This window comes from Mustelus asterias, chromosome 26, assembly GCF_964213995.1.
Source record: "Mustelus asterias chromosome 26, sMusAst1.hap1.1, whole genome shotgun sequence".
Taxonomy (NCBI): domain Eukaryota; kingdom Metazoa; phylum Chordata; class Chondrichthyes; order Carcharhiniformes; family Triakidae; genus Mustelus; species Mustelus asterias.
The window spans coordinates 38,416,820-38,433,130 of record NC_135826.1 but is presented as its reverse complement, the minus strand read 5'-3'; the positions used below and the strand labels follow the sequence as shown (position 1 = coordinate 38,433,130).

The 16,311-nt window shown below is 44.5% G+C and overlaps 1 protein-coding gene across 1 annotated transcript in view; it reads right to left on the bottom strand.

Annotated features, from left to right (window-relative positions):
* upf1 (UPF1 RNA helicase and ATPase) overlaps window positions 1-16,311 on the bottom strand; it is an 80,830-nt gene that overhangs the window by 8,592 nt on the left and 55,927 nt on the right. The window contains exons 13-18 of the mRNA XM_078198732.1: window positions 12,363-12,477; window positions 3,246-3,389; window positions 2,274-2,487; window positions 1,399-1,516; window positions 846-1,002; window positions 508-650 (exon numbers count right to left, since the gene is read on the bottom strand). Coding sequence (XP_078054858.1) covers window positions 508-650; window positions 846-1,002; window positions 1,399-1,516; window positions 2,274-2,487; window positions 3,246-3,389; window positions 12,363-12,477 — 891 coding nt within the window. The remainder of the gene's footprint in view (window positions 1-507; window positions 651-845; window positions 1,003-1,398; window positions 1,517-2,273; window positions 2,488-3,245; window positions 3,390-12,362; window positions 12,478-16,311) is intronic.

The following is a 16,311-nucleotide window of genomic DNA, read 5'->3' as shown; positions in this document are numbered from 1 at the left end:
TGCTGTTAATCAGGAGTTCAAATACTGCCCACACATAGGACACATTCCTCTAGTCAAGCGGATAATTAATGAACATTAAGCTGAGCAAAAGAGATAGTCTTTATGTGGTAATGGAGAGAGGTGGGATTGAAGAACAAGAGAAAGATTTACAGGGAGGACAGAGAAACTCGAGCTGTTCTCTAAAAATTACAGAATGGATACAAATGCTGTTTACACAAAGGAGCCTCGTGTTAAAAAAAGAATCCTCCCTTCCAAACAGCCACAGAAAATGTATTCCATCTGGAATTTGGATAGAAGTATTGGTAATACAGATCATGTACAGACTCTTAACACTACAACACATACTTTTACTTACAACAGGGAGCCTCTGCTAAGAAGGAACCCACTCAGAACCAAAGAGCAATGGGTTAGTCCCAGTGACACAAGATTTGCAGTGGGATCCTTGTAACATCCCAACTCTTGACCCTTCAACTTATTCTGCACCCGTCCCCCTCACCCACCCCTCACCTTGCTCTCGTGAGGGCCACATTCAATCGGCGGGGGTCATTGAGAAATCCAATGCCCTGATGCTCATTGGCTCGGACACATGAAAGGATGATGAAGTCTTTCTCTCGGCCTTGGAACGCATCAACACTGGCAATCTCGACCTCCTGGATCATGAACACAAACAGGAATTTTACATTATCTACCTTTCCAACTGTTATACTCCAGTCAATCCTAATTAGAAAACCAAGTAATTACTGCTTGATGAAATTCCAACCTTGTTATTCTGTCAGAAGGACAATCAGAGATAACAACTGAGTATTGGCAGCTTGGTGAAACAATGAAGCTATTTATAATATTACCTGGTAGAGTTTAGTGTGAAGAGAGCCACTGAACTGCATGTACTGAACCAGGTATGATCGCTGCCCCTCATACGGTGTAATAATCCCGATTTGATCTGGTTTGGCACCTGCCTTCAGCAGTTTAGTGGTGATCTTCTCCACATTGGCTGCCTCAGTCCTAAAAATAGAACAAGGTTAAACTTCATTTCAGCAAACATTCAAAGCCTGGTAACGAATCCCTGGTCCACCGTCATTCTAACATCAATACTCGCTCTGCATCTGTCTAATTTAACAAGCCACTTTCCAAAATAATGTCTACATTAATCCCACCACCAATGCAAGGATTGTGCTGTGCTTGTCTCCAAGGCAATGAGATTGTGTAGCAGGAGATTGAGGATGTGGAAGATGGTCTTTTAAACAAAAGTTTCCTCGCTTGCCCTTTTCTTTTTCTCAGATAAGCCAAGGAATAACGATTTGTTTAATATGCAAAATAATTATTCTGAGAAACATTTGATCACAAATACACACTGGTTTCCAAGTGGCTAAAAAGCCTGATGGGTTAGCGTGTACATACCGATTGAGGTAGGAGGTCCCCGAGCTAGCAATTTCCTCCTGGCCCTGGGTGACGTAGAAGAACATTGGCTTGTCTGGCTGCGGCCACTGGAAGTCAAAGCCTTTCTTTATACGATCCGCTGTGAAACCAAAAGAACACTGTCAGAACAATGATCCCAGAGAGCATCAGAGTCTGCCCTCCTGCCTTGCCCGTTTATTCACCTGGCAAGATTTCTACATGCTATCCATATCCAGAACCGTCATTTCAGAGTCTCCTGTTAAATCCACCAAGTGAAATTATTTGCAATCTAATTAGGCTGCCACATTTGCTGTCTGTACTGTCAGAATTAATTAATGGCAACTAATTTACTAATCAGTTTATTACCAAAGTTTTGCAACTTTAATCCAATCGATCAATGTTAAGACAGGAGGTTGATTTACTTTGAAACAACAGTGGTGTCACACACCCTACATTCTGAGGATGTTCTGTGATAAGTCTATTTAAGAGTGGCCGGGTATAGTTTAGGGAATGGGGTTCTTATCAGTATCTACCACCAGTCACAATGACACCGAACCACCAAATTGGGCCAGTATTCCAATACCAGAAATGATTAACCCATATTATAATTTAAAGTCATAGATTTTATAACTAGGTTAGGGAGTTACCCATAAATGTAGTCAAACATCCAGAGACCTGTTCTCGAACTCCCAAAGAACATCATTCAAATCAATACTTAGGACTGAAAATGTTGGCCAGTACGCACAGAGAGAAGTTACACTTGTCTACACCAAGTACAGAAACTGAATGGCCTGACAGAAATGGGGTTTAGGCACCTCAGTTTGGAAACAGATTATTTAAGTAGAAATTTGCAAAATACCTGATTCCAATGTTCATACCTGCAGTGACGCCATTTTGTAGCGAACCCTCATAGAAGATATTGGATGGAAAGGCACTGAGAGCTGGATGCATTCGGTATTGGACTTGCAGACGGATTGGTCGGATCCCCAGAACAACCAGACGCTCAAAGAGCGACTGAGACAGACCAGCTTTAGCAGCTTTCTTGCACATGACAACTGGACCAAGCTGGCAATGGTCACCTACCAGGATCAGCTGTATGAAACACAACACACAACTCAGATTCACTGTTTCACTCAGTTCCCACCTACTGTCCTTACTGTTGGTCTCGAACCTAAAAGGCAATCTTGTAGGCAATTTCAATTCATCATACCTGGCTTGTTTAAGAAAAGGTTGGTTTGCATAGATTGTGATGCAAGTGCATACCTTCAATATGAATCTGAACAGTGCACAGGGATAGGAAGGCAAGTGAGAAGAATTGCCTGTTTAGCACTGGGAGTGACATCAATAAATAAACCATTACTAATGTACATCATATTAACACATCACCTTGTACTACTCCCCTTCTCATTCAAGCAAACTTCTCTGGGCAAAACAATTAAATCAGCTCCTCTGAGGTACAAAGTCTGAGTCCAGACCACATGAACAGAATGAAAATCTCTCTCCTCCCTCTCCTTACTGTGGAGATCTCAATAAAATGGACAGTCTCGACTCGGAACCAAATGACACGAGTCAAAGCTAACAGGTCCATTCAGATTAGAAGTTTTAACCAGATTACCCCAAACCAGTTTATACTGTCAGGCCTGACAGATGAGTCCACACATATTTGGGGAAAATCACCTCACTTTTGTACGAGAGTCAGATATCCGTCATGTTTAGTTATGCTAATGAATCCAAATATCTGGCAATGAAGTTTGTGCATTAGTTCCACAATGTAAACACAGCCCTTGCTGTCACAAATGACACCAAGTGGGTTCCGAGCAGCAGTCCAGCACTAGTTATATATGACATACCTGCTTTGCTCCAAGGACCACAGGGACCATACATTCCGGCTCTGTGGCCTGTGTGCTCTCATCAATCAGTATGGAACGGAACTGCATTTTGGCCAAGCGTGGGTCACCAGCTCCTACACAGGTACAGCAAATAACATCTGCATTCTGAAAAAAAAACAGCACAGCAGATGTGGTAGGCAAAAACAACTCAGAACAGAAACCTTTCAAGTAGCAGGTAGCATAACTGCAGCAAAACGTTTACAACTATTCAACCTGCAACCTCATGGTCCAATCATTGCCATCGAGCCAAGGATCAATCCTGGCTCAGTGAGGAGTGCAGGAGGGCATGCCAGATGATGCAATGATACAGGAACTCAGCACATTGGTGCAAAAGGCACAGGGATACAAATTCGGAGGTCATTCAGCCTCTCGAGCCTGCTCCACCATTCAATAAGATAAAGGTGGCATGGTGGTTAGCACTGCTGCCTCTCAGCGCCAGGGTTCAATTCTGGCCTTGGGTCACTGTCTGTGTGGAGTTTACACATTCTCCGTATCTGTGGGGGTTTCTTTCGGGTGCTCTGGTTTCCTCCCACAGTCCAAAGATGTGCGGGTTAGGTAGATTGGTCATGCCAAATTGCCCCTTTAGTGTCAGGGAGATTTGCAGGGTAAATATGTAGGGCTACGGGAAAAGGGCCTGGGTGGGATTGCTGTCTGTGCAGATTCGCTGGGTCGAATGGCCTCCTTCTGCACTGTGGGGATTCTAAGATCATGGCAGATCCAATTTTGCTCTCAACTTCACATTTCAGCCTACCCCAATAACCTATCAACTCCTTGCTCATCAAGAATCTATCTACTTCTCACTCAAGGATGGTCAAAGATTCTGCCTCTCTGACCTTTTGAGGAAGAGAATTCCAAGTCTCACAAGGTTCAGAATATTCCCCCCTCATCTGTCTTAACCAGGCAACCCCTTATTTTTAAGCAGTGGCCCCTAGTTCTAGATTTTCCCACAAAGAAGAAACATCCTTTCCACATCCAGCCTCAGCACCTTCTTTGTTTCAATTGTTATAAGTCAGGTTGGATACTTCAAGGTGTTCTGTGAAGCTTGCCTGACCTGTAACGTTTTACGTTGAATTTGGCTAGGATGAGCATGAGGGGTTTCACTCTGGGTGTGATTCAACTGACCCATGGGGAGCTTTTATCAAAAACACAGTTTAATTAAGAATATTTGCTGCCATGTATAGTAAGACAATTAGCAAGAACTTTTAACAATTACAAACAAGAAACACAACAACCATGATAATGTATAACTCTTCCGAAAATATCTCTAATGTGTTCCAACCAAAGCCAACATCCAATACACAAAACCCTCCAAATAAGCACAATACAGCACAGATTAATCGTAGAGTCATAGAGGTTTACAGCATGGAAACAGGCCCTTTGGCCCAACTTGTCAATGCCGCCCTTTTTATTAAAACCCCTAAACTAATCCCAATTGCCCCCATTTGGCCCATATCCCTCTATACCCATCGTACCCATGTAACTATCTAAATGCTTTTTAAAAGATAAAATTGTACCCGCCCCTACTACCACCTCTGGCAGCTTGTTCCAGACACTCACCACCCTGTGAAAAAACTGCTCCTCTGGACACTTTTGTACCTCTCCCCTCTCACCTTAAACCTATCCCTCTAGTTTTAGACTCCCCTACCTTTGGGAAAAGATGTTGACTATCTACCTTGTCTATGCCCCTCATTACTTTATAGACCTCAATAAGGTCACCCCTCAGCCTGCTACGCTCCAGAGAGAAAAGTCCCAGTCTATCCAGCCTCTCCTTATAACTCAATCCATCAAGTCCCAGTGGCATCCTAGTAAATCTTTTCTGCACTCTTTCTAGTTTAATAATATCCTTTCTATAATAGGGTGACCAGAATTGCACACAGTATTCCAAGTGTGGCCTTACCAATGTCTTGTACAACTTCAACAAGATGTCCCAACTCCTGTATTCAATGTTCTGACCGATGAAACCAAGCATGCCGAATGCCTTCTTCACCATTCTGTCCACCTGTGACTCCACTTTCAAGGAGCTATGAACATGTTCTGTTCTGGAACTCTCCCCAACGCCCTACCATTAACTGAGTAAGTCCTGCCCTGGTTCAATCTACCAAAATGCATTACCTCGCATTTGTCTAAATTAAACTCCATCTGCCATTCATCAGCCCACTGGCCCAATTGATCAAGATCCCGCTGCAATTGGAGATAATCTTCCTCACTGTCCACTATGCCACCAATCTTGGTGTCATCTCCAAACTTACTAACCATGCCCCCTATATTCTCATCCAAATCATTAATATAAAAGACAAATAACAGCACTGATCCCTGAGGCACACGGCTGGTCACAGTCCAATCGTTACAGGAATCCCACCTCCTGGGTTCAATGTTAAAAATCCCTTATGAAGAAACTCAGAATAGGTTGTAATCAAATCTGTTTCCCAACACACAGCTTCTTAAAGACAGGGTGGCCGTAAGCCCCTCCCTTCAGCTAACTGATAATAGTTTCAGAACCAAAACAAACAGAACAGGGAAAGAGAGAGAGATTGTTTCTTAGCTTGCTGCTAAACTGCTTCCCAAAACAAAACTGAAAGCCCAAAGGAAAAAACCTCCACCACCTGACAGCCGCAGCTTAGCTCCGCCCTCAGTGACATCACTGAAGCTGCATGATTTTTAGACAAAAAAACTCTTAAAGGTACACTCACATGACACAATCAAGTCACTTACACTTCTAAACTCCAGCAGATACAAGCCCAGCCTACCTTTCCTCAAAAGACAGATACTGAAAAGGTGGGAAAAAGGCAGGGTAGTTTAGGCTTCCCCTTTATTGACTGGGACTCACTTACAGCCAGGGACTCAGATGGAGAGCAGTTTGTTAGATGTATCCAGGAGGGTTTTTTGATACAGTACGTTACAATCCAACCAGGGAGGAGGCCATACTAGACTTGGTATTGGGAAATGAACCGGGCCAGATGATCGATGTTTCAGTGGGGGAGCATTTTGGGCTGAGCAACCATAAGATTTTGGGTAGTCATGGATAAGGACAAGAATGGCCCTCGGGTGGTGGCGTTTAATTGGGCAAGTGCCAATTACATCCAAGTTAGACAGGAACAGGATTGGGAGCGGCTATTTGAGAACAAATCCATGTTGAGCATGTGGGAAGCTTTTAAAGGCCAGTTGATTGAAGTGCAGGACAGGCATGTCCCCGCAAAAATAAAGGATGGAAATGGCAGGACCCTGGAACCAGGGATGACAAAGGAAATTGTAAGCTTAATCAAAAAGTAAAAGGAAACATACGATAGGTCTAGGCATCTAAAAACTGACGAAGCCCTTCAGGAATATAGTTAAAGTAGGAAGGAACTTAAACGTGGAATTAGAAGGGCTAAAAAGGGCCATGAAATGTCTTTAACAAACAGGATCAAGGAGAATCCCAAGGCTTTTTATGCATATATTAGGAGCAAGAGGATAGCGAGAGAAAGTAGGCCCACTTAAGGACAATGAGGGAAGTTGTGTGTAGAGCCAAAGGAAGTAGGTGAGATCCTTAATGAGTACTTTGTATTGGTATTCACCAGGGAGAAGGACGTGACGGATGTTGAGATCAGGGATAGGTGTGTGAACGCTCCAGAGAATGCCAATATATCGAAGGAGGATGTGATGAGTACCCTAAATTGCATTAAGGTAGACAAGTCCCCAGGGCCGGATTGGGATCTATCCCAGTTACTGCGGTAGGCAAGGGAAGAAATATCTGGGGCCTTAATAGATATCTTCACATCCTCTCTGACCACAGGCGAGGTTCCAGAGGACAGAAGAATAGCCAATTTTGTTCCTTTGTTTAAGAAAGGAAGCAGGAAATTATAGGCCGGTGAGCCTGATGTCAGTGGTGGGGAAGCTTTAGGAGAAGATACCGAGAGACAGAATATATGCACATTTGGAAGAAAATGTTCTACTTAACGACAGACAGCATGGTTTTGTACGGGGAAGGTCATGTCTCACCAACTTGATTGAGTTTTTTGAAGAGGTGACCAAGATAATTGATGAGGGAAAGGGCTGTGGATGTATTTTACATGGACTTTAAAAGGCATTTGACAAGGTCCCACATGGCAGACTGGTACAAAAACTAAAATCAGATGGGATTCAGGGTGGGCTGGTTAGATGGATACAGAACTGGCTTGGTTACAGGAGACAGTAGTGGTGGAAGGGTGTTTCTCAGAATGGAAATCTGTAGCTAGTGTGTTCCGCAGGGATCAATGCTGGGACCTCTGTTGTTTGTAGGATATAAAAATGATCTGGAGGAAAATGTAGAGGGTCTGATTACTAAGTTTGCAGATGACACGAAGATTGGTGGAGTTGCTGATAGTGCCGGGGATTGTAAGGGGATACAACAGGATATAGATAGATTGAAGACTTGGGCAGAGAAATGGCAGATGGAGTTTAATCCAAACAAATGCAAGGTGATACACCTAAATTTGATCCTCAAATGTAAATCATACTATAAATGGCAGAACTCTTAGGAACATTAACACAGAGGGATCTGGGCGTGCACGTCCACAGTTCCCTAAACGTGGTAATACAAGCGGCCAAGGTGATTAAAAAAGCATTTGGCATTCTTGCCTTCATCAGCCGGGGCATTGAGCGCAAGAGTTAGGAAATTATGTTGCAACTACATAAAATCTTGGTTAGGCCACATTTTTGTGAGCATTGCGTGCAGTTCTGGTAATCTTACTACCAGAAGGACGTGGAAGCTTTGGAGAGAGTGCAAAGGTGGTTCACCAGGATGCTGCTTGGTCTCAAGGGTGTTGGCTATGAGGAGAGGTTAAATAAACTAGGATTGTTTTCACTGGAAAGACGGAGGCTGAGGGGAGACCTGATAGAGATCTACAAAATTATGAGAGGCATAGACAGGGTGGATAGTCAAGAGGCTTTTCCCCCAGAGTAGAAGTGTCAATTACAAAGGGGGCACAGGTTCAAGGTGAGAGGGGGAAAGTTTAAGGGAGATCTGTGGGGGAAGTTTTTCCACAGAGTGGTGGGTTTCTGGAACACGCTGCCAGAGGTGGTGGTGGAAGCAGGCACATTTGCAACATTTAAGAGGCATCTGCATGGGTCCATGAATAGGGAGGGAAGAGAGGGATACGGACTGAGTAAGGGCAGAAGGTTTTTTCTTTGGTTGGGGCATCATGATTGGTACAGGCCTGTTTCTGTGCAGTACTTTTCTTTGTTCTCATTATTCTTACGACCCACCCATGCCAGGCCTTGTATTTCACAGTGAAATTGTAACTCGGAAGCTTCCAGTAACCTCCGTAGTCTTTCTGGTGTTCCACACAGATTCTTCTTGTAGATCAGCTCCACTGGATGATGATGACTCTCCAGGTGAACTCTCTCCCATAGAGGTGTGGGGGGAACTTGGCACATACAAATATACAAAATAGGAGTAGGCCATTCGGCCCCTCGAGCCTGCTCCATCATTCACAACCGATCTGATTATTTTGAATTCCACATTCCCATCTACCCCAGATAATCTTTGATTCCATGTCGAACAAGAATCTACCTCTGCCTTAAAAAAATAAATGGCCCTGCCTTCAGATGCAGAAAGTTTTAGAGTCTCACAACCCTCAGTAAAAAAATATCCTCATCTGTCTTAAAAGGGCAACTACTAATTTTTATACAATGCCCCGTTTCTGGACTCACCCACAAGAGGAAACATCCTTTCCAAGACTGAAATATTTCTAACCTTTAGCCAGGAGTGCCAATGGAATGATCCATCTTGGCCACCTCCTGATGACCATTGCATCACAGGTACCAATCTTCCGCCAATTCAATTCGCCCCACAGCATCACGGAACACCTGAGAGTACCGGATACTGCAACGGCTATGGGCCCTGATAACATTCCAGCTACAGTACTGAAGACTTGTGCTCCAGAACTAGCCACAACCTTAGCCAAGCTGTTCCAGTACAGCTAGAACACTTGCATCTGCCTGGTAATGTGGAAGATTGCGAAGGTATGTCCTGTACACAAAAAGCAGGGTAAACCCAATCTGGTCAATCATCAACTTCCTCACAATCAAAGTGATGAAAGATGTTGTCAACAGTGCTGTCGAGCAACAGTTACTCAGCAAAAACTGCTCACGGATGGTCAAGTTGGATATTACCAGGATCACTCAGTTCCTGACTTCATTACAGCCTTGGTCCAAACATAGACAAAATAGCTGAACTCCAGAGACGACAGAGTGGCTGCCTTTGACACCAAGGCAGCATTTGACCAAGTGTGGCACCAAAGACCCCAAGCAAAACGAGTCAACAGGAATCAGGAAAAAATTCTCTGCTGGTTGGAGGATTGCGGATGTGTTTCCTATTTTCAAGAAGGGGAATAGGGATAGCCCAGGAAATTACCGACCGGTCAGTCTAACCTCAGTGGTTGGTAAGCTGATGGAGAAGATCCTGAAAGACAAGATTTATGAGCATTTAGAGAGGTTTAGTATGCTCAAGAATACTCAGCATGGCTTTGTCAAAGGCAGATCGTGCCTTACGAGCCTGGTGGAGTTCTTCGAAAATGTGACTAAACACATTGACGAAGGGAAAGCGGTTGATGTGGTTTATATGGATTTTAGCAAGGCGTTCAATAAGGTCCCCCATGCAAGGCTTCTAGAAAAAGAGAGAGGGCATGGGATCCAAGGGGCTGCTGCCCGGTAGATCCAGAACTGGCTTGCCCAAAGGAGGCAGAGAGTGGGTATAGATGGGTCTTTTTCTAAATGGAGGTCGGTCACCAGTGGTGTGCCCCAGGGATCTGTTCTGGGACCCTTGCTGTCATTTGTCATTTTCATAAATGACCTGGATGAGGAAGTGGAGGGATGGGTTGGTAAGTTTGCCGACGACACGAAGGTCTGGAGGGATGTCAGAAGTTACAGAGGGACATAGATAGGATGCAAGACTGGGCGGAGAAGTGGCAGATGGACTTCAACCCAGATAAATGCATAGTGGTCCATTTTGGCAGGTCAAATGGGATGGAGGAGTACAATATAAAGGGAAAGACTCTTAGTACTGTAGAGGATCAGAAGGACCTTGGGGTCCGGGTCCATAGGACTCTAAAATCAGCCCCGCAGGTGGAGGAGGTGGTTAAGGCGGCGTATGGTGTGCTGGCCTTTATCAATCGAGGGATTGACTTTAGGAGTCCGGGGATAATGATGCAGCTATATAAGACCCTCGTCAGACCCCACTTGGAGTACTGAGCTCAGTTCTGGTCGCCTCATTACAGGAAGGATGTGGAAAAGATTGAAAGGGTGCAGAGGAGATTTACAAGGATGTTGCCTGGATTGAGTGGCATGCCTTATGAGGATAGGCTGAGGGAGCTCAGTCTTTTCTCCTTGGAGAGGCGTAGGATGAGAGGAGACCTAATAGAGGTGTATAAGATGTTGAGAGGCATAGATCGGGTGGACTCTCAGAGGCTTTTTCCCAGGGTGGAAATGGCTGCTACGAGAGGACACGGGTTTAAGGTGCTGGGGGGTAGGAACAGGGGAGATGTTAGGGGCAAGTTTTTCCACACAGAGGGTGGTGGGCGAGTGGAAATCGGCTGCCGTCAGTGGTGGTGGAGGCAAACTCAATAGGGTCTTTTAAGGGACTCCTGGATGAGTACATGGGACTTAATAGGATGGAGGGTTATAGGTAGGCCTAAAAGGTAGGGATATGTTCGGCACAACTTGTGGGGCCGAAGGGCCTGTTTTGTGCTGTAGTTTTTCTATGTTTCTATACCTAGCACAAGATGGTTGTGGTAGTTGGAGGTCAACGATCTCAGCTGCAGGACATCACTGCAGGTGTTCCTCAGGGTCAGTGTCCTAGGCCCATCTCAGCTGCTTCATCAATGACCTTCTCTCCATCCAAAGGGGACGTTCACTGATGATTTTGTAATGTTAAGCATTGCCATCACTGAATCCACTATCATCATGGGGGGGGTGGTTACCATTGGCCAGAAACTGAACTGGACTAGCCACGTAAACACTGCGGCTACAAGATCAGGTGGGAAGTTAAGAATTCTGTACCTCCCGACTCCCTGAAGCCTGTTCACCATCTATAAGACACAAGTCAGGAACGTGATGGAATACTCTCCACTTGCCTGGTGATTTCAGCTCCAATAAGACTCGAGAAGTTCGACATCATCCAGGACAAAGGCAGCGCGCTTGACCAGCACCCAACCCTTCACATTCACTCACTCCATCACTGAGGCACATTGGCAGCAATTTGTACATCCACACGATGCACTGTGGGAACTCACCAAGGCTCCTGTGACAGCACTTTTCAAATTGACTACCTCTGACACTTAAGGACAAGGACAACAAATGCCTGGTTAATACCCCCACCTGCTAATCCCCATCTGTGATAACTTAAAACCACAAGTAAGGTAGTTGTTTAAAAGCAGGAACATCTTTATATAAAAGTTTTAACACTAACAGTAACTATGAAAACAGGCGCACTAGTAAAACAGATCATGTTTACAGAACACTCTTACAGATTGAAAAGCCCTCCAAAACCTGCACATGCTCAGAACCCTGAACAGATGCCAGTAAAACAATTACATAGGAGAAAGGCTTATAAGAATACGCTGTACTCAAAATGACACTAACACCCTCCAAGGCACTCACCATCCTGACTTGGAACTATATCACTGTTCCTTCACTGTCACTGGGTCAAAATCCTGGAACACTAACAGCACTGTCAGTGTACCTACCCCAGATGGCCTGCAGCGGTTCAAGGCAGCTCATCACCAAAGGCAATTAGGGATGGGCAAATGTTGGCCAAGTCAGGGACACCCAAATCCCATAAAAGAATGCAAAATTCCTCCAACCCATCCAAGGATACACGAGACTGCCCCTCATTCCCAACCTCCCTCAGCCAACACACAGCTCCCCCTGCCCTGCTCCTTGTCTCTTCATTCTATCCCCAACTCCTTACGATTCCTCAGCCACCCAGCCCCTTCCCAGGGACACTACTTTTCAATACTGGATTTTTGTAGCGGAAACTCAGCATTTGCACTCTGGGAACTGCAGAAGATTGGATTTAATGAAGTGGAAGTCAGAGGAGAGAGACTGCAACAAGTTTCTTACCATTAGCAGCTCTCGCTCTGCTGTCCTTTTGAGCGCACGGTAGCGTTTCTCATCTGCAGATGACAACTCGCCAGTCTCATCCTTCAACTGCTGCAACTTTTGCAATTCAGGCATGCTGGTGATCAAAGCAAACATATTACAGTGTGAACTTTTCAAAAATATATTCCTTTAGGTGATGTGGGTGTTGCTGACTGGGCCAGCATTTATTGCCCATTCCTAATTGCCCCTTGAACTGAGTGCTAGGTCATTTCAGAGGGCATTTAAGAGTCAACCACATCATTATGGGTCTGGAGTCACATGTGGGACAGGAAAGGATGCAGATTTCCTTCCTGAAAGGACAACAGCGAAACAGATGGGTTTTTACGACAATCGACAATGGTTTCATGGTCATTAGATTTTTTAATTGCAAATTTTTATTGAATTTAAATTTCACCCTCTGCCATGGTGGGATTCGAATCCGGGTCCTCAGAGTATTAACATGGGCCTCTAGATTACTTGCCCAGTGTCAATAACACTATGCCACCACCTCCTGCAGTTAACGAAGTTCATGCATCTAAGTTAGAGGTGTGAGTTATACTCCAGTTTGCATCACTGTCTCTATTTGGATTAGGGTCTAAGCAGCACGGTATACTGATGAAGGGGTGCCACATTCTTTCAGTTGCTGGTGACCTTAAAGGAGTTGCTAACAATCCAGCTAAAATTAGTCACACCCATCCTTCTACTCTGTTGAGAGCAGCCTGCAAGTAGACGAAGATCACCCTGAACAGCTTTTGTTATCTGCAGCTGGTTACTTTAGTCTGTGTTGAATGTGAAACAATAGATAAAGGGGTGCGCGCAAGAGAGAAAATAGCCAAGTTCTACGGACCAGAAATAACTCCAGTTTGATGCTGAGCTCAAACGGAATTAAATAATTAGACAAAGCTCTAATTCCTGATTGCTATCCAATGGAGAGATAATGTGGCTTGAAAGAGGGAAGGACTGAGCTACGATACTTCTGTGGCCAGATACTCAATGCTATATTAATAGCTGCACTGCCAATGTGAAGTGTCCTCATTGAGATAAAGTAGATATATTAGCATTTCAGAAAGTGGTCACAGATCCACCAATCGCAATCTTGCTTTGGTTACAAGTTATTCCAGTCCCTTCTTCGATATTTGACTGAGAGACGGCAGAATTCTGAGATGCAGAGGGATCTAAGCTTTCCAGTACCTGTGTCACATAATGTGAGCATGCAGGTACAGCAAGCAGTTAAGGCAGCTACTGGAATGCTATCCTTTATTACAAGAGGAATTGAACATAAAAGGATGACATGCTTCAGTTATATAGGGCATTGATGAGACTACATCTCAAATACTGTGTGTAATTTTAGTCTTATTTAAGGAAGGACACAAATGTTTAGGAGGTGATTCAGAGGAGGTTTACTAGATTGATGCCTGGAATGAGTGGATTGTCTTACAAGGAAAGGTAGGATAGACTGAACTTCTTTCCACTGGAGTTTCGAAGAGTGAGGGATGTCTTGACTGAAGTCTGTAAGATTCTGATCCGTATTGACAAGGTGGACATGGAAAGGATGTATCCTTTTGTGGGTGGGTCCAAAACTATGGGGACTTTTCTTAAAATTAGGGGACTCTTTCAGGATAGAGATGAGGAGGATTATTTTTGTGGGACTTTGAACTCTCAGCATCATTTAAGGTAACCTTTTTGGGTGGGGGGTGGGTAGATAGATTCCCAAGGTTATCCGGAGTGGAATTCGAAACACAAACAGATCAGCCATGATCTTATTAAACGGCAACACTGGTTCGTTCAAGGAGCCAATGGCCTACTTCTGCTCCTAATTTGCGTGTTTGTATCACTGGCTAGGATCTTGCACAGGATGCTTGCATTTTTATAATGGTGGACAATTTCACTGCCAAGTACTAAAATAATTAACATGCAACAGTAGATTGTTATTTGGCAAAATAATCCAATCAGGACAGTCCCATCAATTGACAGTCCACAGTGTGAATGTGTGGGAGTGAAAGCCTGCTGTCCAGAGGATAGCAATCAGGGAATGTTGTATGGGACAAAGCTAAAATCAATCACCACCAAAAAACAGATTACCTGGTCATTCATCTCAATGTTTCTGAAGTTCGCTAGGAAACTAAGGGCATGAAGGAAGGAATCCTGAAACAATCCATCAACTATTGTCCACTCAGGGCACCCTATCAACACATCACCAGGGATTTTCACAGTAATTTCACTGCAGTCTTAACGTAAACCTACTTTTGACACGAATAAATAATGAAATGAAAGAATGATCACCAGGTCAGACTCAAAGGCTGTAATGAATCTAGTCAAGAAGAAAAGAAAAGCTTACAAAAGGTTCAGGGAGCTATGTAATGTTAGAGATCTTGAAGAGTATACGGCTAATAGGAAGGATCTTGAGGAGGAAATTAGGAGAGCCAGAAGGGGTCATGAGAAGGCCTTGGCAGGCAGGATTAAGGAAAACCCCAAGGAATTCTACAAGTATGTGAAGAGCAAGAGGATAAGACGTGAAAGAATAGGACCTATCAAGTGTGACGGTGGGAAAGTTTGTATGGAACCGGAAGAAATAGCAGAGGTACTTAATGAATACTTTACTTCAGTATTCACTGTGGAAAAGGATCTTGGTGGTTGTAGTGCAGACTTGCAGTGGACTGAAAAGCTTGAGCATGTAGATATTAAGAAAGAGGATGTATTGGAGCTTTTGAAAAGCATCAAGTTAGATAAGTTGCCGGGACCGGATGAGATGTACCCCAGGGAGGTGAGGGAGGAGATTGCTGAGCCTCTGGTGATGATCTTTGCATCATCAATGGAGACGGGAGAGGTTCCGGAGGATTGCGGACGTTGTTCCTTTATTCACGAAAGGGATAAAGATAGCCCTGGAAATTATAGACTAGTGAGTCTAACCTTAGTGGTTGGGAAGTTGATGGAGAAGATCCTGAGAGGCAGGATTTATGAACATTTGGAGAGGTATAATAGGATTAAGAATCGTCAGCATGGCTTTGTCAAGGGCAGATCATGCCTTATGAGCCTGATTGAATTTTTTGAGGATGTGACTAAACACATTGATGAAGGAAGAGCAGCAGATGTAGAATATATGGACTTCAGCAAGGCATTTGATAAGATGCCCCATGCAAGACTTATTGAGAAAGTGAGGGGGCATGGGATCCAAGGGGACATTGCTTTGTGGATCCAGAACTGGCTTGCCCACAGAAGGCAAAGAGTGGTTATAGATGGGTCATATTCTGCATGGAGGTCGGTCACCAGTGGAGTGCCCCAGGGATCTGTTCTGGGACCCTTACTCTTTGTGATTTTTATAAATGACCTGGATGAGGAAGTGGAGGGATGGGTTGGTAAGTTTGCTGATGACACAAAGGTTGGAGGTGTTGTGGATAGTGTGGAGGGATGTCAGAAGTTGGAGCGAGACATTGATAGGATGCAAGACTGGGCGGAGAAGTGGCAGATGGAGTTCAACCCAGATAAGTGTGAGGTGGTTCATTTTGGCAGGTCAAATAGGATGGCGGAAAATAATATTAATGGTTGGACTCTTGGCAGAGTTGAAGATCAGAAGGATCTTGGGGTCCGAGTTCATAGGACGCCCAAAGCAGCTGTGCAGGTTGAGGCTGTGGTTAATGCGGCGTATGGTGTACTGGCCTTCATCAATCGAGGAATTGAGTTTAGGAGTCGTGAGATAATGTTGCAGCTATATAAGAACCTCGTCAGACCACACTTGGAGTACTGTGCTCAGTTCTGGTCACCTCATTACAGGAAGGATGTGGAAGCCATAGAAAGGGTGCAGAGGAGATTTACAAGGATGTTGCCTGGGTTGGGGAGCATGCCTTATGAGGATAGGTTGAGTGAGCTCGGCCTTTTCTTCTTGGAGAGACGAAGGATGAGGGGTGACCTGATAGAGGTGCATAAGATGTTG